Consider the following 22,718-nt stretch of genomic DNA (forward strand, 5'->3'; position numbering starts at 1 on the left):
CACCTTCTTTGAGGCAGCAACCGCCACACTTGAGCTGCCGAGGCCAAAATGTGGTCAGTTCTAATCATGCTGTGGGTTCTAGTCCTCTCCTGTAGCAGACCCCCCAGGAGACCCTCTGCACCTCCTCGATCTTCTCAAGCAGCTGCCAGATGGGATCTAAGATGTCCCAAGACAGCCGGTACCTTCCCCACAGTTGTGGCATCACAGAACCCCCTGGCTGTTCTTCTCCCTAACAGTTTCATCTCTCCCAACATGTCCTAGAAGTTGGCAGCTAGGTCACCTCTCAAAGGAACCAGTGAGGATGGTGTGTGTGTGTGTGTGTCAGAGAGAGAGAGAGAGAGAGAGAGAGAGAGAGAGAGAGAGAGAGAGAGAGAGAGAGAGAGAGAGAGAGAGAGAGAGAGAGAGAGAGAGAGAGAGAGAGAGAGAATTTGGGGAATCGGCACTGCACCTGCTGGCAATGTCACTTCCAGGAGGAGCATGATGGGTATGTTAGGCATCAGCGATGGAGCAAAATGAAAGGAACCCAACAGAGACTCTTCAGGATGCTACAATTCCAAGGATCCTTGGGAAACCAAAGCAGAAGTGCGGGGGGGGGGGGTTGATTGGATCTCAGCTTACACCATGACAGAGAGAAATTAGACGTCTCCCCCCAAGGAGGACCAGGGGCCGGATGAAGCTCAGAGCCACAAGCCCCCCCACCCCCGGGAGACATGACCGCCATGCAAGACAACGTCATAACCGGCCGTGTCTGGAGATGGGCTGAGGGGGATGCTCCTTTGGGGGATTCTTGTAGGGACCCCAGGGGGGGTCTCTTCCCTCTTCCTCGTCTCTCCCTGCCCCACTCGCTCCTTGCAACCTTAAGGACGATGGAAGCTGGGAAAGAAGGGGCCAGCAAATCCTGGGTGAATAGAACCAAAAGCAAAGTAAGGAAATAAATTGGGGTGGGGAAAAGGAAAAGGAAAGGGAGCGATTGAGGGGGTGGATTCTCTCCTGTCCTTTCCAGTTTCTTTCCTCCACGTGTCCCATCAGACGTAGCACAGGTAGAGATAGGTCTTCTCTATCCTCCAGTCGGCTGGAATCTCCTCCGGCTTGTGGCCTTTCATGTGTTTCTGCATGGCGGAAAGGCTGGGGCAGTATTCCAGGCAGATGGTGCACTGGTAGGGGGAGGCTCCGTTGTGGGTCCTGAGATGCTTGATCATGGCGGAGTAATCTCGGGACCGCTGGTGGCAGAGTTTGCACTCGAACGGCTTCTCGCCTGCAGAGTGGGAGAGGGAGGAAGGGGGGGAGGAGAAGGGGAAAGGGGGAGAGAGAAAAGAGGAAGAGGAGGAAAAGAAGGAGGAGGAGGAGGAGGAGGAGGAGGAGAAGGGGAAGAAGAAAGGAGAGAGAAAAGAGGAGGAGGAGGAGGAGGGAGAGCAGGAGAAGGAGGAGGAAGGAAAGAAGAGGAGGAGAAGTAGGGGAAGGAGAAATAAGAGAGGAAAGCGGAAAGGGGGGGAGGAGGAGGAGGGGGAGAGAACCATGGAGGGGGAATGTTTCAAGTTATTGCAACCACGCTCAGGGAACCCTTTTCCCTGGACCCCCCCCCCGAGCTAGGGAAGTGGCCTTCAGAGTGAGAATGGCCACCTGGTCTTGGGCCTTCCTTACGCTGACCAGTCAGGGGTTAATCCCGTGGCCAGCTTCCCCGGCAAGAGCCACCTGGGCTGGTGGTCCTCTTAGGAAGCCCCTCCAGACACTGCAGGCAGCAGCTGCGGTCGAAAGCCGAGGAGGCTTCCTTCAGTGCAGTAATTAACAGCCTCGGTTTTCCTCAGTATCAATACCCATTCCATGCCCAGGCAGAGCGAATAATGAAGTAATGAACAGAAAAAGCAATCTAAATATTGATCTGCTATTTACAAAAGCTGCAGGCCGCCAGCGCCCAACGCTGTGATCTACAAGCTGCCGGAGGAAAAACTGCCTCCTGTGGGCTGGGCGTCCACTTACCCGTGTGGACCCTGTAGTGGGTTTCCAGCTGATGCTTCAGGCTGAACTTCTTCCCGCAGCCGTTGCATTCGTAGGGCTTCTCCCCGGTGTGGATGCGCTTGTGTCCTTTCAAAGTGCTCTCGTCTCGGAAACAGCTCCCGCAGAATTCACACTCGTACGGATGGTCGCCTGCAGCCAAGACAGTAGGGTCAGAGAGAAGCCATCTGTGGGCCAAGAGACCAAGTCCACGCTTGCCCACAAGACGCAAGCCCCGGGCACACAAAGGGCAGGCCGGTGGCTTCAGCAAGGCCGCAAAGGAGGCTGGAGACGGTCAACTGACCTCTAGGGTGGTCAGGAGGTTCTAAGCTATCATTTAGTGGAGGACGTGCCTCCAAGGGTCATGTTGGCAATCTTGGCAAGAGAAAGGAGAGTCCAGCAAAGGGGAAACTTCTACCACCTCTGACAGAAGCAAAGGAAGAGAGATCTTGGCCCATCGATCCTCAGTGCCCAAAAGCTTGAGTCAGGATGACCAAGTGGAAAGAGAAGGACATGCCTCAAAGGCTCTTTCCTGACATTTCAAAGTTAGTCTCTTCCTTGCCCATCTCCATAAATGTGTGTCGGTGGATGCAGAAACTTTCAATGCCCATTTATAAAGCCTGAATCCTCATCTACCTATCGCATTGGACCATGGGACTCCACCTAGAAGAACCTCTAGTCCAGTGGAATGGTTCCCGAAGACTGAAGAACTGACCCACTCCCTCACTCTATAGGGCAGATTTCAATCTTCTACAATCCCCAAACAACTTTGGTTAACGAGGAGTAAGATAATCTTCAAGAGGGTTTCAACCTTGATCTTCTGGAACCGAGTCTAGAAATCTTCCAGAAGGACCATAGCAAAATTTGTCCCAATGAGCTTTCTGAAGTTGCCATGCTTATGAGGGGAGCCTTCCTGGGCTTGAAACCTAGGGCCTATAGGAAAGCAGAATGGCTACCAAGAAAACCTCCTTTTATGGCTGAGAAGCCTATCTAGAAAAGGCCTTGCCAACTGTAGAAGTGGTGAGGAGTCTAGAGATGTGCAGAGACCTCAGCATGTTGCTAATGAGGTGAGTCTATGGTGGAGACCGAAAAGGTGGGCTTGATCACTCTTGTGGGTAAAGTGGAAACAAGCCACCTCTTCCCAAGGAACCCAGAAGGTTAGGGTTCTTCTCAGAGGTGAAATGTTTTTTTTTAAATTTCATTTGTCCTCCCCACCCCCAATTTTGGAATTCTATTAAATTTGCTTCATACACACATGCAACACCTGTAGACTTCCATACTAATAAAGGAGAATGTAAAGGTTTGAAATGAGTGCTAGGGACTGTATTACTGATGATGTTGCCTAGTTTGGGTAATGAAACGTCTGCAAGAAAACAACCAAGCTCAGAGAACACCAAGGACCCCTCAGACCGTAATACTAAGTAATTAGCTTACAATTGAATTCTTTACTGTGCAATGAATACTTAGAAGCAATTTGCAGTGGTTCTTTATTCAATGTTATACTCAACTACGGGTAGAAAAGACAAAATAATTTTGTAATATTGACATCCTAAATTGCAACTAATATGGATAGTGTAGTTTTTCCCCCTTCTTTATCTGCAACAATCTAAGTTATCGAAATAACAGAATGCCAATAATATTCAATTAATGTTGTAAAAACATCACTGTGATGAAAGAATAAATCTCAAGATTTATAACAATATAACAAAAAAGGGGTGAAAAATTAGATCTACCCTGAAGGTTCAGAAGCCAGGATGGCTTACTGTGGTCCTGTTGGAGTATCTGATCGCGAGGACTAGGGATCTCCAAGTGGAATGGAGATGTGCTTTAGTAGGCCTTTCAGTACAAGGTGGTATCCAAAGAATTGTGGGATGGAAGCACGAGGTAAAAAAAATAAAATTCTGGGCCACCTCAGGGAGTGACTTGTCTTCTTCTTGAGTCAGACCTTATTTCTGGAGTAACTAGTCAACAGGTTGCGGAATATGGAAAGCTTTTTCACCCAGGAATGTTGGTTCTTTCTGTGTTTTCTGCTGCTCTCCATCCAAACAGCTGCCCAGGAGACCTTCTCAGTGAACTGTTCACCCCTTCAGCTAATTTCTGGTGATCGCGGCTGAGAAGATCCCCACCAATCTCTCCCTTCCAAATCTCAGGACCCCTTCTTGGGGGGGGGGGAGGACAAGCAGGGAGGGAGCAGCTTCAGCTCCTATTCCCTCACTTTTAAAAAATATTTATTACAGAAGCCGAATGGAAGGACAATAAAGATAGATTGATCACCCCAGACTTTGTTCATGAATATTTAAATATTGCTGATTTGTCTTGTCAGTGTAATTACAATCTTCTCCAGGCTCGGCAAATCCGATGGCCACAAGTTTATGGTAAAGAATGGCCCCACTGTATTTCACTTGTCCCACTGCAGATGCGCGGAGCCGCCAAGCGTGTAATGCTGCTCCCATTTCATACATTTTCCTCCGCTGCTGAAAGCTTAAGTCATCCACAATGACCTACGCTTTTTCATTATCCCCATGTCAAACCCAACTCGTGCCTGAGCATAAATTCTCCTCCTTGTTATAGACTCGCAGGCGGCTGCCTCCACTTCCTCGGGCCCAGGATATTCTGCTCCCTTTCTGCCCTCCCTCCTGCTGCTTCCCAACTCCCCCTTCCCCACAAATTCTTCTAAATCGGGACCCTCTGATTTGTTTCCTCCTCCTCCTCCTCCTCCTCCCAGCTTCTGAAAAAGCTGCTCTGTTTCTCCATTTCTGATACCAAACAAAAACTAGTTTGCAGAAGGGGAGAAGACGTTGGTTCTGGAGCTGACCCAGGAAATCTCTTGGGTTTGTTCCAAAGGCCAAGTGTTGGTTCCCCCGTGGCTAGAAATTCTTCCTTTGACTTGTAAAATGGGAATGGCTTCAACTGACTTTCCAGGAGCAGGCACACCTGATTCCGTGTGGCTGCAAAGACTCTGGAATTCTGCTTCTGTTGAGGGGTGTCCACAGGGTGAGGTCAGAAAAGTCAAGATGGAGGCTGCAGTCGTGGGATGGGAACTCCACCCTGGTTTTACTGTTTGGATATCACACAGGGCATCCATCGTCTTGGCTTTTTTAAACCACCTTCTATGGTCACTGCCTCTGCTGCTGCCTTTCCCTTCTTTCAACACTTTTTGTGCTCTTAAACTTCTTATTCCTGGAGAGAAGAGGAAAGACACACACACACACACACACAACCAGACAGACACAAACTCTCCATACAGCAACAGCCCCCTCTTTGCATCTCTGTTGGGAGTGACAACAGATCTGTCAAATTAATTTTTCAGAGGAAGCCATTCTGAGCCTTGATGGTGCTCAGCTGCCACCGGAGTCACCTCTTCCCACCGCCGGCCTTGGGTGTGGAGCTTTTCAAAGTGCTCAGAAATATCTTTCATTCCCAGCTTGTGCTTATTTAGAATAGGCTCCCGAGGCTCAACCAGGGGCTAATATCTCGCAGAAGCCTCTTTGGGAAATTCAGCGGAGCATGCCAAGCCAGGGTTAGTAGGTTTAAATCTGGCCTCTCCTGGTCTAGCCAAGAACAGCTGGCCTGACAAGCTTCTCAGAAGCCGGAAGACGGGGCGGATTCTTTGTCTACTGTACACAAACCCCTGATTGTTGGTCCTTTTGTTTTTCCATTTAAAAAAAGATCCAATTTATGGCTCGTTGATTCACTTTGCAAGGCCACTTAATGAGGTTGACATTAAGTCCAGGACAAGCAGGACTAATTATAGCCCCCTCTGGCTGGTGGGCTGCACCTGGGACCCAGTCTCCCCCCCAATCTCTTGTTACCTGGTGGACTTGTTAGCCAGGGAGGCAGCCAATCCTCAAACCGGGAACCCACCACCTCACTGGTGCAGCAACCTGGTTTTATTACCCAACTAGCCAAGTGAATCAGGGATCTGTCAGCGCCAGGATGAGGCCTGGCTTGGGCCCCAAACGCAGCTGCTGAGGCTCAGGATGGCCCTTTGAAAGCAAACAGGGCTGGAGGAGACGGAAGAGGAATCAGCCCACATGAGGCTTTTTGCAGAGGGCAAAGGGCAACCGAAGGCAAAGGGAGTTGCAGTCCAACAGGTGCAGTGAGCCCTAAGACTGCTTTCAGTAGTTAGAGGACAGCAATCCAGAACATCATACCCATAACACACTCTCTCTCTCCTCCTTCCTTCCTTCCTTCCTTCCTTCCTTCCTTCCTTCCTTCCTTCCTTCCTTCCTTCCTTCCTTCCCTTCCTTCCCTCCCACCCCTCTCATTCTCTCTCCTCTCTTTTCTTTGTCTTTCTCTCTTTCTTTTTTCTTTCTTTTTCCTTCCCTCCCTCCCTCCCCTCTCTCTCATTTTCTCTCTCTCTCTCTCTCTCTCTCTCTCACACACACACACACACACACACAAATGTGATTTGTGCTAAAACTGGCTGGTGCATCTGTTATGATTAGGCTCAGCCAAGCCATGCCCGCTGGTGCCGCAGCAGCTGTGGCATCTCCTGGACGGTGCCCTCGAACGTGCATAATGCAAAGACACAATTCACAATGGCTCAAATCTTATCTGATCCTTGTCCAGGAAGTTGGAGCTGAGAATGAACAAATAGATTCTATTCCTTGAAATCACATAGTTTTTAAAAGCTCACAGCATCCCGATATATTCTGGGACAGTGTCTTCCGAGGACAGATTGCCAAGGACCCACTCAAATGAAGCACCCATCAACAGCATCTGAACGTTTAAGGTCTGGGGTGGTCTTTCTGTATTATTTGCAGCAAGGAGGTGAGCAGGAAGGATGAACACCAATGGGTCAAATGAGCAGCCTGCCCCACTTCCAAGCAAGCACCAGCCCTTCACTTTTGTGGGAAGTGAGGACTGGCCAAAGCAATGTTCCTCAACCTTGGCAACTTTAAGATGCGTGGACTGCAACTCCCAGAATTCCCTAGCCCTAAAGGTATATTTGAAGGAGAAGCACTGGTGGAGCCACGATGCGCCCTGTGCTGCTCATCTGAGCCAGATGGCTAAACCTCACCCTCACGCACAGTCTGCAGCCCTGCAAATTCCCTGCCCATCACTGTCCGGGCACATTTCCCAGGCAGCCCACCCTGCTTACCTGTATGCGAACGTAGGTGCCTTTTGAGGGCCGTGTGGCTGGGGAATGTGCGGTTGCACTCGCTGCAGATGTAGCTTCGCACGCCAGCATGCACTTCCATGTGCTGCTGCAGGGCTGTCTGCGTTTGGAAGCGTTTCCCGCAGAGCAGGCAGAAGACGGCCATGTCTGAGCCTGGGGGAAGAGGAAATGGAAGGTCACCTCCAGAAGAAATACCTGGCCAGGTGGGCAGAAGCCCTGTATCCTCAGGCTTCTCTTTCCTGTATCTCTGACATGGACAACTCTTTGTGAATGGTCAGGGAAAGAGAGACAGCTGCCAACATGTCCATCGGTCACAACCTTCGGTAATTGCTACCTGGATTGAACAGCAACGCCAATCAGGAAGACTTTGCAAAAGTTGGCTTTCAATCATTACCTAACTTCATAATTTCTTCTAATTTTGATGATCTGGGAAAAGGATAAGAATTATGCATGGACCAGGCAGGTTTTCACAAATCTGTGAAAAAAGAGTTTCTGTCACTAAAGAACCTTTTCTCTCCATGGTTGACCTTCACACAACATGCAGAGAACATGGCCTGTTCCCCTCGTGGGAGAAATGAAATTATGCAAACTTGACTCAAGAGGACATTCAGCATTCAGAGTTTTCATCTCTTTATTTATTTGTCTTTGTGTCCATCCATCCATCCATCCTCCCACCCCCTACCTACCTATCTACTTGCCTACCTATCTGTTTTATAGCATGTAATACAAATAATTTTTCACAACACAACTTCCTTGCAAGAAGACTATAGCAGTGAAGGTTGTGACTTTTAATATACTGAATTCTATCAAAGGCAACAATCAAAGGAACTTATTAACTAAACATTCCTCTTCCCTTCTCTAATGAAACCTGATTATTATACTAGTTAGGGAGCAAATTAGAACAGAATAATATAAAATGAAATAGTAGGTAAATTAAAGAGAGACGGAAAATAAGAAATGCAAGTATATTCATAGGGTAGATGTGTAATTTCACCATCTGAAATTGAGAAGAGATGGTTTCTCTAATGGGCTTCCCATATATCCAGGGGCAAACCAGAGATTATTTGGGAAATGTAAGTTTTTTAAAAAAATAACAATAACCACTGCTGGAAAAACTTCCGCATTTAACTCCAAAAGAATCAGGACATGGCTCTCAAAACCTGAAATCCCAAATATTCTGAAAATTAACTTTCTGGGGTGGGTGGGCAGGACCCATCTTGGTCTCCACGGTTTGGGGGAATCAAGGACATTTATGGGGTCTTCCTGAGCAATATGGGCAGCTTCGGACGATGCTTTTCTCTTTGAAGCAGGAAAAAAACCCCAACTCAGTTGGAAACATTTTCACAGCTGGGAAAGACCCAATGCCACCTGAACACCTGATTGTGTCCCTTCTGATCCGTCTTTTGAGACACACGCATGTGAAGCCAGATCAGACGGAAGCATCCCTCATCCGCACTGCTAGCTCAGCACAACCTCCAACAGCTTCCACACAAATCGTGCAGGGGTGTCTGGACGTGTTCAGTCACTAGAAGGGTGAGGGTCAACATTTGGACTTTAGTCTCTTGCTTCTCCGCTCTGCGTCCATGGAGGTGACAAATCTCTTCCGCCCCCATTTCAATCGTTACACAGGGCCAATACAGCACGAAACACCCGCTGTGATCTTTTGCACCACAAGACCCATTTCTCTTATTACTTGATGCACAGTTGAGTATTTTGAACCGTACGAAACAGTAAAAATCACGTCACCCCGGCAAGAATAAAGGGAGCAAACGGCGGCTTTCTGAAGGCTCTTTTGGAGAAAGGTGGAAAATAAAATTATCTAGAAAATTATATTAGCAATTCATTAGCAGCGGCACAACATTACAAGGTAGTCACGAATCTGCGCTGCCTTTAAAGAATGAAAGGCGGGTTGGGGGGAAGGGAAAAGAAAATGAGAAGCAATTGTGACTTCATTTGCATGCCAGAAATGAACTGTCCATGATTATGTTTGCGAGGAAACGAGGATGGGGGAGCAACGCCAACTGCCTTCATCACAAAGGCTAACTATGGCTCCATGCCGAATGGGGTCACTCCAGGAAGGTGTCCAAGGGCAGAGCTGCCACTGAGTAATGTCCTTTTGGTCCAGAAAAGATCCCCCCCTCTGAAAAAATATTGGCAACACATTTTGAAACCAATTTTCGTGGCATCCAATGAAAGAAAACCATTGGGAGGGGGGGGGACTGGCACTCCAAACGTCTCTGCCTCATGAAGCCTTGCAGCATTTCTACTCTCAGTTTTCCACTTGTGAGGTGGAATTTGGTTTCTGAGAGAGGACAACGCAGTGGGTGACCCAAGGAGAGGAAGAAGCTGAGAAAAGTGGATTTTGCCTCCTTCTTATCGGCGAGGTTTGGATGGGAAGAGGGGCTGTGTTGGGGGACAAGCCGCGACAGTTTCATTTGCAGCCAGGCAGGCGTAATCTCAGGGTGGCTTTTGTAGGCAACCTGAAGACCCCTGTCATGCTCAGTTGTGGGGCTTTTATTTCTCATGCACTTCTAACTTGGTTGGGCACAGACAAAGAATGTTACAACCACCTTCTGGCCATTACAGCATGGTCATATAAAACAATGGAGATTAACTCAGAATAACAGAGTGGGAAGGAACCTTGGAGGTCATCTAGTCCAACCTCCTGCTCAGGCAGGAAACTCTATACCATTTCAGGCAAATGGCTGTCCAGTCTCTTCTTAAAAACTTCCAGTGTTGGAACATTCACTGCTTCTGGAGGCAGGTTGTTCCACTGGTTAATTTTTCTAACTGTCAGGAAATTTCTCCTTAGTTCCAGGTTGCTTCTCTCCTTGATGAGTTTCTATCCGTTGCTTCTGCCTTTGGAGAATAGCTTGACTCCCTCTTCTTTGTGGCAGCCCCTCAAATATTGGAAGGCTGCTATCATGTCACCCTTCTTTTCGTTAAACTAGGCTGCCTTCAATCATCAGACGTAGACCATAAGCCATGGTTTGGAAAATGCAGTGGCTTGGTAGTGGCTTCCAATGGTAGACTAGCTTGACTGCCTCTTCTTTGTGACAGATGCTCAAATTTTGAAAGATTGCTATCCTGTCCCCGCTAGTCCTTCTTTTCTCTAAACTAGACTTACCTAATTCCTGCAACCGTTCTTTATATCTTTTAGCCTCTGGCCCCTTAATCATCTTTGTTACTCTTCTCTGTATTCATTTAATTTATATCCTGCCTTTATTATTTTTAGAAACAACATAAGGCGGCGAACACTGCTAGTACTCCTTCCTCCTCCTATTTTCCCCACAACAACAACAACCCTGTGAGGTCAGTTGGGCTGAGAGAGAGACTGACTGGCCCAAAGTCAGTGGCTTTTGTTCCTGAGACTGGAACTAGAACTCGCTGACTCCTGGTTTCTAGCCCGGAGCCTTAAAAAAATGTATAAAACACATTAAGGTATGTTTGGTATGCCAAAGGTCCCAAGTGGGCTTCCAAGACAGGCCAACCTGAGATCCCGGGGAAGTTGAAGACACCCCCCCACAAAAGCCAGGGGTGCTGAGAAATGGGGGTCCTGGGGGCCGCGGCTGCTCCTTCTCTTCTGGGTCTTTGCACAGAGCCGCTTACGAAGCCACACAAGCCTCAGTTGTCGGCAGAGCTTTTGGCAGGCACAGGTCTGTGATAAATACTTCCTGATGCTGATAAAAGCCCAGATCATTCCTCTCTCTCCGACACAGCCACGTGCCTTGGGAGCCAATCCAACTGGGGTGCCAGCAATGCAGCCTCTCTGTTCACACCTGCACTGGCTTCCGCCCCAATTAGACCCCGGAGGGGAGGGGCCCATCTGGAGCCGGTCCCAGGTGCGCACACCTTCCCGGCGCAAAGCTCTCATTAACTTGTGTGGCAAACGCCAACTTCATCGTGGAGAGGGATCTCTAAATAGACACAGGCTTTTTTAGGGTGGCAATTTGTAAAACAGTGGGCGTGCCAGTGCCAGTGATTTCGGGTGGGGGGAAAGGGGGGCTAGAGGACAAATGTGAGGACACTGAGGCTACTTCTCTCCCACATGTAGGAAGCGGCCTCTGCATTTCTCAACCTCTCCAAGGCCAGGAGACAGACAAGCAGGGGTTCCAGGCATCCATGCTGGATTGATTAAAGGACAGTTGTCCTCTTCGTGGAAGATACGATGGCCCTCAATCAGACTCGGACTAGAGCTGGAAGGGACTTTGGAGGTCTTCTAGTCCAACCCCTGATCAACCAGGAGACCCACCACCATTTCAGAAGAGTGGTTGTCCAGTCTCCTCTTAAAGACTTCCAGGGTTGGAGCAGCGACAATTTCTGGAGGCAGGCTGTTCCACTGGTTAGTTGTTCTGTTAGGAAGTGTCTCCTTAGTTCCAGGTTGCTTTCCTCCTTGATTAGTTTCCATCCGTTATTTCTTGCCTTGCCTTTTGGTGCTTTGGAAATTAAGTTGACCCCCTCCTTTTTGGGGGGCAGCCCCTCAAATATTGGAACACTGCTACAGATTATACCCTCCACCCTGTAGGGTATAATCTGGCTCACTGAAAGGGTGTCAAATGGGCAAAGCAGGAATAAGCTAATTCTACTTTATTGCATGGCTGCTTTAACAGAATTTCACAAGTCTGAAAGTCCAAATCTCCTGGTGCTTCCTTTACACTGTGAGGAATTAGGGAGGGTCTCTTCTGAGCCCCTGGCCCTGCCCACTGTCCAGCTGTGGCTCATGCTGTCTCGTGGTGTTTTGGTCACCACGATGTAAAAAAGATGTAGAGACTCTGGAAAGAGTACAGAGAAGGGCAACAAAGATGATTGGGGACTGGAGGCTAAAATATATAGGGAACGGTTGCTGGAATTGGGTATGTCTAGTTTAATGAAGAGAAGAGCGAGGGGTGACATGATAGCAGTGTTCCAATATCTCAGGGGCTGCCCCAAAGAAGAGGGAGCCAAGCTATTCTCCAAAGCACCAGAAGGCAGGACAAGAAGCAACAGGTGGAAACTCATCAAGGAGAGAAGCAACCTAGAACTAAGGAGAAACTTCCTGACAGTTAGAACAACTAACCAGTGGAACAACTTGCCTCCAGAAGTGCTAAATGCTCCAACACTGGAGGTTTTTAAGAAGAGACTGGATAGCCATTCGCCTGAAATGGTATAAGGTTTCCTGCCTGAGCAGGGAGTTGGACTAGATGACCTCCAAAGTCCCTTCCAATATCATCACCACCACCACCACCACCATCATCATCATCATCATCATCATCATCATTATTATTATTATTATTATTATTATTATTATTATTATCATCTGACCATTCCCTTGGCAGCCTGCCTTGCCCAGCCTTCTCCAGGTCATCCTCACACGGCATGACAAATGGCCTGGTTCATAAAAAGTCCTAAAGCAACGTCTGGATGCCCACAGAATATCCAACTCTGTTCACGTTAGCCGAGCTTAGTGTGCTGTGTGCCCCCAGACTTTGAGTTGTACCAACCCCATGGAGGAATGACCCCAGAGGCTCTACATCACGTAGTTAAAGACCTTTATCAATAATCAACTTTTATTCAAGACATTTCAAAATTAAGAGGTTTGTGAGATGCTGCAAGGAAGACCCACAGGTGGTCTTTGACTTATGGCCACGATGGGGACCAGAGTTTTAATGGCTAAGTGAGCTGGCTGTTAAAGTGAGTTGGCCCCGATTTTTGCAACTTTTTCCATGCCACTGTTGTTAAGTGAATCACTTGATCCTTAAGCAAATCCAGTTTCTACCATTGACTTTGCTTCTTGGAAGCCGCCTGGGAAGGTCACAGCTGGCAGTCACATGACCCAGGAACGCTGCACCGGTGGAAAATACGGTGCCAAGCGTTCAAACTTTGATCCCATGACTGTGGTGGTTGTAAGTGCGAGGGCAGGCCGTAAGTGACCATTTTGCTATTGCGGTAGGTTCGAACAGACGCTAAACTAACAGTTGTGAGTTAAGGACTACCGGTGCCAGGAGAGGGGGGACGAGCCAGCCCTGAACCAAGATGAGGTTTGAGTCCCACTGGTGTAAACCAAGAGCTTCCAAGCCAACAGAGCTGCTGGCATCATGCAGCCCCTTCTCTGCATCCCCTCCAAAGTGTTTTGCCAACAGCCGTTTTTTTAATCCAAGCACACACCTGCCTCCTCCCCCCCCCAGCCCCACAGCAGCTCACTCTGGGGAGACGGCTGTCCGTCTGCATCTTAAGAGGATGCAAAAGAAGCTAAGTTGACCAGAGCAGCCCTGGGCTGGTTCATTCTTCTGCCCTCGTCCCCCTTCTTTCTCTGGAAGCACCCCTTTCACGCAATAGTTTCAATTTTTTATTTTTACACCTTGCATCAGAGAGGCTTCAAAAGGAAGGAGATAAATGCCATTTGCACCACAAGAAACGCCATCCATGAGTCCCTCTTTGGGATGCACCCCCATCCCCATTCCTTAGCTCCAGACTTATTAATGTGGTCCACCGGCTGGATGGGTTGCGGGCAAACAACCTTCCAGATACAGGCTTCCAGCACTGACGGTGTTCCCTAGTTGCCCAATGAAAGTTCTGCAAGGAAACAGCCAGGTTCAGACCCAGAGAACCCACAGTTCTCCTCCTCCTTCCTCTTCTCCTTCTGCCCCTTCTCCTCTACTACTCAAACTCCCCTCCCTGCTAACACTGATAATGTTCCCTAGTTGGGCAGTGAAAGGTCTGCAAGAAAACCGCCAGTTCGGAGAGCACCGAGGACCCCGCAGATGTAGGCTTTCATAGCCAAGACAACAGGAGCAAGTGGGCAACTGCTCTTTCTTCCCTGAGCGAGTCTGAAAAGTGCAGCTCCTGAACGCACCTGTTGGTTTGCGGACGCCCCCATCGCCAAGCGGGGGGGGGGGGAGCAGGAATTATCCGATCTCTGTCGAGCCCTGCCAGTGGCAGGCAAAGACTGTGCCTGGCAATGAATTAATGAGGCAAAGAATGAAAAACACGCTTTAAGAGAAGCCTCCGCTCTTGATGTGGGGCAGAATCCCTCTTATCTGCTTCCCGCCTGGGGAGGGGGGGACGAGCTCCCTCCCCAGCCCCACACGCAGCCTGGCCAAGCCTCGCTGGAGTTCCCAACCCTGCCACTTCTGGCAACAAAAGGGGGGAGGCACCCACCAAGACTAAATCCCCTGAAGTATGAAGGCAGTATGAAGGCCTCGGGGCTGTCACTTTCAAAATGTCAGCAGGGCTGGGGGCAAAGGTCAGGGGTCCGAGGGCCTGAGCACCTCGGCCAGCTGTGGCAAAGCGGCCCCCAGCCGCTGACCAGAGAGCTCTCCTGTAAGTTGCACCCGCTGAGGCCAAGATAAAGGTTGCCAGCAGGAGAGCAAAGCCAGACAATGCCGCCGGGCCGGTGCGCAGGGCTGGAACAAATCCACAGAGGCACCCCAGGATCCTCATTTGTGGAACTAATTGCCCCCCCACGGGGGGAGGGGCAGAAAGAAGCATTGTGTGTGCTGAACCTGCTTCTACAGCCATTGCGCAATACAAAATAATTCTGTCCCCCAAACAAAATCTGGTTTTCCACCCAACTGGGTAGACAGCGATGGCACCACCCAAGACCATCCAGCTCGCTCTGGGGGAGAACAGCAGATTCCCGAGATCTACTTCCAAGAGGCAGGGATCCTGTCTTGGTGGGGCTGGACCAGTCCCCTTCTTTGTCCAGGGGCTGAGGCAGCAAGGTGTCCAGCTGGGGCCCACAGCAAGGCTTTTGGGGAGCCCTCCAGATGTGGTGGGAGTCCCGCTGGGCACACAGAGCAACCGCCCTGCATCTGCAGGGGATCCTTTCAGAGGGACCCCTTCTCTGGCAAGGCAGGTCAGCTGCAGATTTCCAGCAAGTCAAACCAGGCCATTGTACCCCCTGTTTTGCAAAGACCAACCATCACGAGACTGAGTTGTTGCATTCAGACAACACACAAGGTGGTTCTTGAAAGAAACCATCTTTTGAGTCTGCATGATGCAAGGAATCACCTGCCAGAAGTGCAACCCCCTCCCTGCCACTTTAATTTTGGTGCCACCTACTCCAGAGGAGCGCTGGGGAGCGCAAAGTGGGGAGGGGGTAAACAGGTCTGGCTATGTGGCACATATGCTCGGCCTAAAGGAGCACCTCGGGCTTGGCTGCAAAGCAGGCCTGGCCGGGGGAGGCACAGGGCTGCCGCCCCAACTGGAAGCTCCCTGAGGTGCCACCACCTTGCAAAGGTTCTTCTAGCCCAGCTCCATGTCTTCAGCTGCTGCTGGGAGGGTCAGGGAGACCTCCAAGGGGGGACTTGACAGGCTCAGCATCTCTTCCTTCTCAGGAGAAAGAGGAGACGGGCCAAAGCAGATAGAAAGGGATTCTCTTGCCAAAAGGGCTGTTTTGCGTCAGGCAAAGATCAAGCTGTATTTTCATGGAGTTTGCAAGAAACATATTTTTGTCCCAAATTGCTCTTAATTCCTGGCCCCACTGCCAATACCTCAAACAAAGTCTTTTGCTCCCACCTAGATAACACTTTGTTTTCTGTTGGTATAGTTATATACCAACTGCTAAGCTTTGCCTCTGCCAGACCACCGGAGGAGGGGTAGCCAAGTCCCTGGACCATCATTGGTGCCGTGGACCCCTTTGAGAGTCTGGGGAAATCTCGGAACTCTCTTTAGAAACATGTCTTTAAAGGCATAAAAAGCACAGATAGAGGTTGTATTACAGTTGTGTAAAGTACAGTTATCCAAATTTTAACAAATAGGCAATATACACGCTTCTCTATTAAGTCATGGAAGGAATAGGAATACAATATTCCTTTTTAGGATTTGAGGTCATTTGAGACAGTGAGATTTATTGAAGTTATCCAACATTTTTGGAGTCAAGAGGCCTGCATACAATAGTGAATAAAATCCAAGTTTAGGTTAAAGGTTAGTCAAAATAGAGTTAGTAATTTTTTTCTCATTCGGGTTCACAGACCCTGGGACTCCTGCCCAGAGCCTGGTCAAAATCTTCCTAAGTATTTCTCCCCCATGTCTGAAGAACTGGGAGCCATCCAGGATTGGCTGAAAAATGGGTGGCTATGTAAATGTCTTAAATAAATAAAAATAAACAAGTCCATTGCAAGAATCTCTCCATCAATCACATCTCTTTGGCTGATACTATACAGTCCTCTTGTCCCCAAATGCTTTGCAGTGATGAAATATAGTAAGAGCGTCCAAATCTTATTTTATTTGCAAAATTTTGTAGGCGAGTGGGAAGCAGGACGGCTGTGAGACAGAGGGCTGGTTTTCCAGCAGCCTGAGTCTTAAGAAGGGGACAAAGGGCACCGTCCTTTCCCCACCGTTCCTTCTGGCCAACTTTGGCAGATGTTCAGCAGAGAGAGAGCCTGGAGGGGCTGGCTGGCACGGGGCCAGGAAATAAAGAGGTTTTCCTGAGCCAAATCCGTGTGTGGAGGTGAGGTGGGGGCCTGACCCAGTTCGTGGCAACTGCCAAGGCTGTTTGTCTAGTCTTTGGCAGCCTTGCCAACTGCTGGCACAACACCCTTCGCACCATTGTTCCCCCCGGCAGCCGCTCAGTCTGCCACGTGGCTAATTCCCACAGCCAAATCTATAATTTTGAAGAAAAACCCTCCCTCCAAAATACATTCATTCCAGATATGGGACTAAGCAGCAGCAGAAATGCCCCGGCCATTTCTGTTTTTCCATCTTTGTCTTATCGAGGCTCTTATCATTTCTTTCCAAGTATTTCTTCTGCTCGTTGAATTCATTTGTTTGAATGGTTTGTGGTGCTGAGACTGCTTTTCTTTTCTTTCCTTTTGACTGGCCTCATCTTCCTACTGTAGCTTCTTTGGCTTTTCCTCAAAGTATCAATATTCACTGAGGCAGGGATGATGGCCAGCAAGTCAAGATGGTGGCTGGAAGGCCCCAACTCAAAGGCCGGTGCGTCCATCTTGCCTTTGCAAGCTGCCATTTTGACTTTGGGGGACTCGGCTGCTTTCATGCTTCCTGATCCGCCAACACCCGGAGACCCGCTCAGGACTTGATTAAATCTTAGACGGCGTGCAGTGTGCTGGAGAGATGGCTGTCCCAGGATCAGCCCCAACACATCCTTCTACCTCTGAACCCCCAGCCCAATTTCAGCAAATGTTCCTGTTTTAACAGAACAACAGAGTTGGAAGGGACCTTGGAGATCTTCTAGTCCAGCCCCCTGCTCAGGCAGGAAATCTTATAGAGGCTCACAAATGAAGGCTAGAAGCCAGCAGTGGAGCTTTTAAAACTGGTCCAAACTGTAAATCGTGTAGTCCATTTGCACTGAATCTCTTTGCGTCTGTGTGTGTGCGTGTGTGGGGGGCACCACTTGCTTATTTTGGGGGAATCTTAAGAACAACCGTTTTTCCATCGCTTGTCCTATCCGGAACTGGACAAATTGGACCGCTTGTGAAAATGGCAATTCCTTGTTTTGAAGACGCATTTTGCCCTTGGAGCCTTCAGGCACGGAAAGGAAAGGAATGTGGGGAGAAGCCACCCCCAAATAACATCCAGCCCCAGAGGCATTTGGGGTGTGGGGTGTGGGCTGGAAGAAGGGAGAGGCAATCCCAGAAGTAGGAAAGGGGTAGACTTATTCACGGGCTTGACATTTTAATGTTTTTCCCTCCCTTTTCCCTTCTCTAGAAGATGATTACACATTTAGAGCATTTAAATGCTTTTTACTGTCAACAATTAAAACGGGAGAATATGGATGGGGAAAAGCACTGCGGCCATTCATTTCCACGGTAACGGCGCTATCGGAAAACACCACGGGGCCTCGACAGGACTGTACGGCACACAATAGCCCAAAGAGAGAGGAAAGTATACCATTAATTTTGTAGGACATTCAAAAGCAAATTAAAATATAAAAAGCTCCCAGCACAAAGATAGATATGGAAAGAAGGGGCAGGAGAGGTCAAGCTTGGGGAATTAGAGTCCCCACAACAGCGGAGGAGGCTTAAGGAGGGCCCCGTGAGGTGGTGGTGGCGGCATGGCCACCTTTTCTCGCCTTTCTTACTTTGGGGGGAGGGGAGGGAGGGGAAGGAGATCAAGGGGTGGGGTGGGAGAGAGGAACAAGTGGGGTCAGGCATGTGTGGCTTTGTCAGGAAAACACCCGGACGTGGGCCTGTTTCCTTCAAGTCAGCAGGAGCAAACCATAAATGCAACATGCATCAAAGGTGAAAACAGGCCGGCACCCAGTTTGGGAGACACAACGGAATGGCTGAGAGAGAGAGCGAGAGGGAGAGAAAGAGGGAGGGAGGGAGGAAGCAAGGGAAGGAGGTTGAAAGAAAAAGAGATGCAGGGAGCCACGAGCTGATCCCCTGTGTGCACAATGGCTTTAAGTATTAGCTATTTGAAAAGCAGCATTTCTGGAACTGATGCTCTACCAGGAGCTGTTCTTACTTGCAAATTCCAACTTGCTCACTACTGGATATTATAAACGCTAGGATTAGATCATTCCTGATTCATCTTTCAAACCCTTCCCTTCCCCTCCCTCCCTCCCTCCCTCCCTCTCCTTCCTTCCTTCCTTCCTTCCTTCCTTCCTTCCCTCCTCTCCCCTTCCCCCTTCCTCCAATGCCCCCTTCCTCCCCCCCCTTCCTCCCAACCAGAGGCACCGCTGGCTAAATGCACAGCCGCTCATCCTCCCCTAGCCAGCCGGAGGTGGCTCTGCCAGTGAGCGTGGGGGAAATAAATACGTCTAGAGACACACATCCCATTAAAAGTTAAACCAGGCAGAGTTTCTTCTTCCATCCCGTCATGTTTAATATGCAGCAGGCAGGCCGAAGGCATAAAAAAGACACGTCCCCTTTAAAAGGAAATATAATTTACAGTGTGCAGCCAGGCGCTCCATAGCTCCAATCTCGTTTACTATAGAGAAAACTCTGCTAGCTGCTCTGTATCCCACAAATCCGATTTAATCAGACAAGCCAGCCAGCGTGGCTTGAAGTAAAAACGGATAATTAGTAAACAGAGAGCTACTTCAGTGCTTCATTGGCATTCGAGCCAGGCTACTGTGTCGCATTTAAAATGCAGTCTGATGAAGTTTACAAAATCAAACCATTTGTTACTCCTATTGAAGAGGCTTCGGGCCACTTGCAATTAAATTGGAATTAGTGCTCGGAATGAGATACAGCAAATTCATACTAAAAAGGGATCTGACTTTGAGACATTTGACTTCAAGTCTTCTTACCCTCCACCCTGAAAAAAAATACAGAAACACTCACCACCGTGGCCTGCCTGGCTGAGTCCACAGGACACACGCTTTGTGAAGTTGGTTGGGGGAGGGTTTTTTTTTGCAAGGCAGCATCTTGTGAGACCCCAGCTCCGGGATGCAAATATTGCAGGCATCCTGGGCTTTCTTTTGGGGGTGCAACCTGTGGTGTGCATGTGGCCATGATGCTTGCTAAGCTAGCTTTAGAGTTTAGTGGGTTGGGTGACTATCGTGTCTGGTGCTTGGGGATTGTGTGGGATAAATCTATTGTGAAGCTCTCTGAAGGGGGGTCCTTGCAAAATGAATGTCTCGGGGTACAACAGAGTCTTAAAAGAGTCCGTAAGACCTCTCCAAAAAGCAGAGTCTCAACCATTGTCTGTCCTTGTGCCCCTCACACAATATGGGTACAGGGCCACCTTCTTCTCTTGATTTGAATTGCACCTTTTCCATGAAATATTTTGACTCAACCCCTCCGGAACTGTCCTGAACTGAAATTCCTGTGAATATTAGCAATGTGGTTTCCTGCACTCACCCGCTGGTCTTCTAAGGGAGTCACTGCTTCAGCTGACTAGGTCCACCTAGCTCAATAGCATCCCTCCCAACGAGGAGACGTTCTCCAGGATGTTCTAGCAGTTGTTCCTTCCTGACCCTCTCCGGAGATGAAACTGAATCTGAGAGTTTGCTTGCTCCAAAACCCCAGAAGGCAGGACAAGAAGCAACAGATGGAAACTAGTCAAGGAGAGAAGCAACCTGGAACTAAGGAGAAACTTCCTAACAGTGAGGACAATTAACCTGTGGAACAACCTGCCTGCAGAAGCTGTGAATGCTCCAACACTGGAAATTTTTAAGAAGAGACCGGACAGCCATTTGTCTGAAATGGTATAGGGCAGTGATGGCAAAACTTTTAGAGACCGAGTGCCCAAACTGCAACCCAAAACCCACTTATGTATTGTTGAGTGCCGGGTGGGCATGGCCCATTGGGTAGGTGTGGCCCATTGGATGGGCGTGGCCCATTGGGTAGGCGTGGCTGTGGTGGTAACGGCAGACTGGGTGGGACTAAAAAGTTCAATCAATCAATTCCAACTTTGCGAGATCTTTTTTTTTCCGGTGAGAAGTTGAAATTGATTGATTGATTGAACCTTTTTTTTTTTGCACACGGCGGTGGAGGCCTAAAGCAAAAAGGTTTTATAAAACCCAGCTGAAGGCCTAGGACTAGGATGACGGCACGTGTGCCCACAGAGAGGGCTCTGCGTGCCACCTGTGGCACGTGTGCCATAGGTTCACCACCACAGGTATAGGGTTTCCTGCCTGAGCAGGGAGTTGGACTAGATGACCTCCAAGGTCCCTTCCAACTTTATTATTATTATTATTATTATTATTATTATTATTATTATTATTATTATTATTATTATTATTATTCTTGCCTTCCTCATTGCTCTGGCACAGATGGCAAGGTTTGGTCATCTTGACAAGTTTTGAAGTCAACCCTGATGTGGTAACATCCACAAGGACAAGCGGGTCAAAAGGTCCATCATCCTGCCTCCTTTTCGCTTCTGACTCTTTATCCCAGTGAGAAGAGTCTACTCTAGCCGGTGTTTCTCAACCTTAGCAACTTTAAGACAAGTGGACTTAAGTCCACTTGTCTTAAAGCTGGCTAGGGAATTCTGGGAGTTGAAGTCCACTTGTCTTAAAGTTGTTACGGTTGAGAAACACTGGACTAAGCAGCCCCCAATACCCATCAATTGAAATATGCCTAGCTGGAGAAAACTCTCATTCCCACAACATTTCGGAATGATTTGGCCAGCCAGTGTAGCTGTACACTTTAGGAATATCAACAATAGACCTTTGTGGAGTGCCTCACACATTTCTGGAAATGGCCAGAATAAATAAATATTGTGTAATTGGGAAAGCAAAATCTGTTCTTGACCACCAGCTCCACTGGATATTTTTTTTAAAAAAGCATGCTTGATACCATGAATGAACCTTTATTGTCAAAGTACAACCATGTATACACTGAGATTGGCTGAGCCTCCCTTCGTGCCCCCACCCCCAACTTACAGTGACACAAACCCTCCATCTTATTACACCATGTGAGTTAATTGCACAACCATAGAAATTCAATATTACAATACTCAAAGATCATTGATTAAGACACAAGCACAGCAGAGGGTGGGATCAGCCTTCCTCAGTCGAACACCCTCCATGATCAACAGCACTCCTGGTTAGGGATGATGGGATTTATAGCCCAATGCACCAATAGATCGGCAGCTTGAGAAAGTTTGTTTCTCTGGAGATATGTTCATTGAGTGATCAGTATCAAACTCTGACTACATCAACAGAGACCTGCTTGGCTGCTGAGATTCTGGAATCCTTTTCTGCTGGGCCTTGAACAGGCCTTCTGGAGCTCCATCAGTGAGAGCTCAGTAGACTTTCTGGCCTTCATCTGGGATGTGTTTCCTATGGCCTTTGATGGAGACTGGTTTTGTTTTTTTCAGGAGAAGGAGATCCAGAGAAGAAATATTTAATTCAGAATAGAACTGGAAGGGAATTTGGAAGTCTTCTAGTCCAGCCCCTTGCTCTAGCAGGAAGCCCTATACCATTTCAGACAAGTGGCTGTCCATTCTCTTCTTAAAAACCTTCAGTGGCCCACAACTTCTAGAGGCAAGCTGTTCCACTGATTAATTGTCCTCACTGTTAGGAAGTTTCTCCTTAATTCCAGGTTGCTTCTCTTCTCGATTAGTTTCCATCCATTGTTTCCTACCTTGCCTCCCTCTTCTTTCTGGCAACCCCTCAAATACTGGAATACATTTTCTGAAAGAGACACTCTTTTCTCTTGGCGAAAGAGAGGACCATGTGCCTTCCCATATGGGTAATAAAGGTGTCAGGAAACAAGTAAGCCGATTAACTTGTTCTTGCTATCCTTTGCACTCCTTGTGTACACTTTGTGGAGAAAGCCACATGGAGAGTGGCTCTTGCCCCAAGTAGTCTTTGCAATTAAACCCAGAGAAATAAACCTTTCATAATTACTAGTTTCTGGTGACATTTTCATTCCTGGGCTGAACACACAAACAAGCACCTACACATGCAGAGAGGGTGCTCCCCTATTATGGCCATGTTTGCAAAATCCATCCTTTTATACATCCTCCCATCTCATGTCATTCAGCTGACACACTTCTGCATAAAACAATGACACTTCCAAGGGATGATTGCAGTTTGCATCTAACGTGGCAGCTTCACAATGCTAAGAGCACCCTTCCAAAAAGGGTGTTGTATTTAAAAACTCTGTCAAAATGGAAGCAAGCTAGAACATTCTAATGCTGAATTGTGTTGGAAATTGAAGGGAAAAACAGATGCAGATATGCCCATATGGCTCAAAATAACAGAATAACA

The 22,718-nt window shown here is 48.4% G+C and overlaps 1 protein-coding gene across 3 annotated transcripts in view; it reads right to left on the minus strand.

The window, feature by feature from the left end:
• Positions 1–386: 386 nt before the first annotated feature.
• ZBTB16 (zinc finger and BTB domain containing 16) overlaps positions 387–22,718 on the minus strand; it is a 116,232-nt gene continuing 93,900 nt past the window's right edge. For all 3 annotated transcript variants that reach the window (XM_083368391.1, XM_083368389.1, XM_083368390.1), the window contains 3 exons: positions 7,097–7,267; positions 1,978–2,145; positions 387–1,255 (listed from right to left, as the gene is read on the minus strand). In XM_083368391.1, coding sequence (XP_083224517.1) covers positions 1,026–1,255; positions 1,978–2,145; positions 7,097–7,267 — 569 coding nt within the window. In that variant the 3' untranslated portion in view covers positions 387–1,025. The remainder of the gene's footprint in view (positions 1,256–1,977; positions 2,146–7,096; positions 7,268–22,718) is intronic.

Source organism: Vipera ursinii, assembly GCF_947247035.1.
Source record: "Vipera ursinii genome assembly, chromosome: 8".
In the NCBI taxonomy this organism is placed as follows: Eukaryota; Metazoa; Chordata; class Lepidosauria; order Squamata; family Viperidae; genus Vipera; species Vipera ursinii.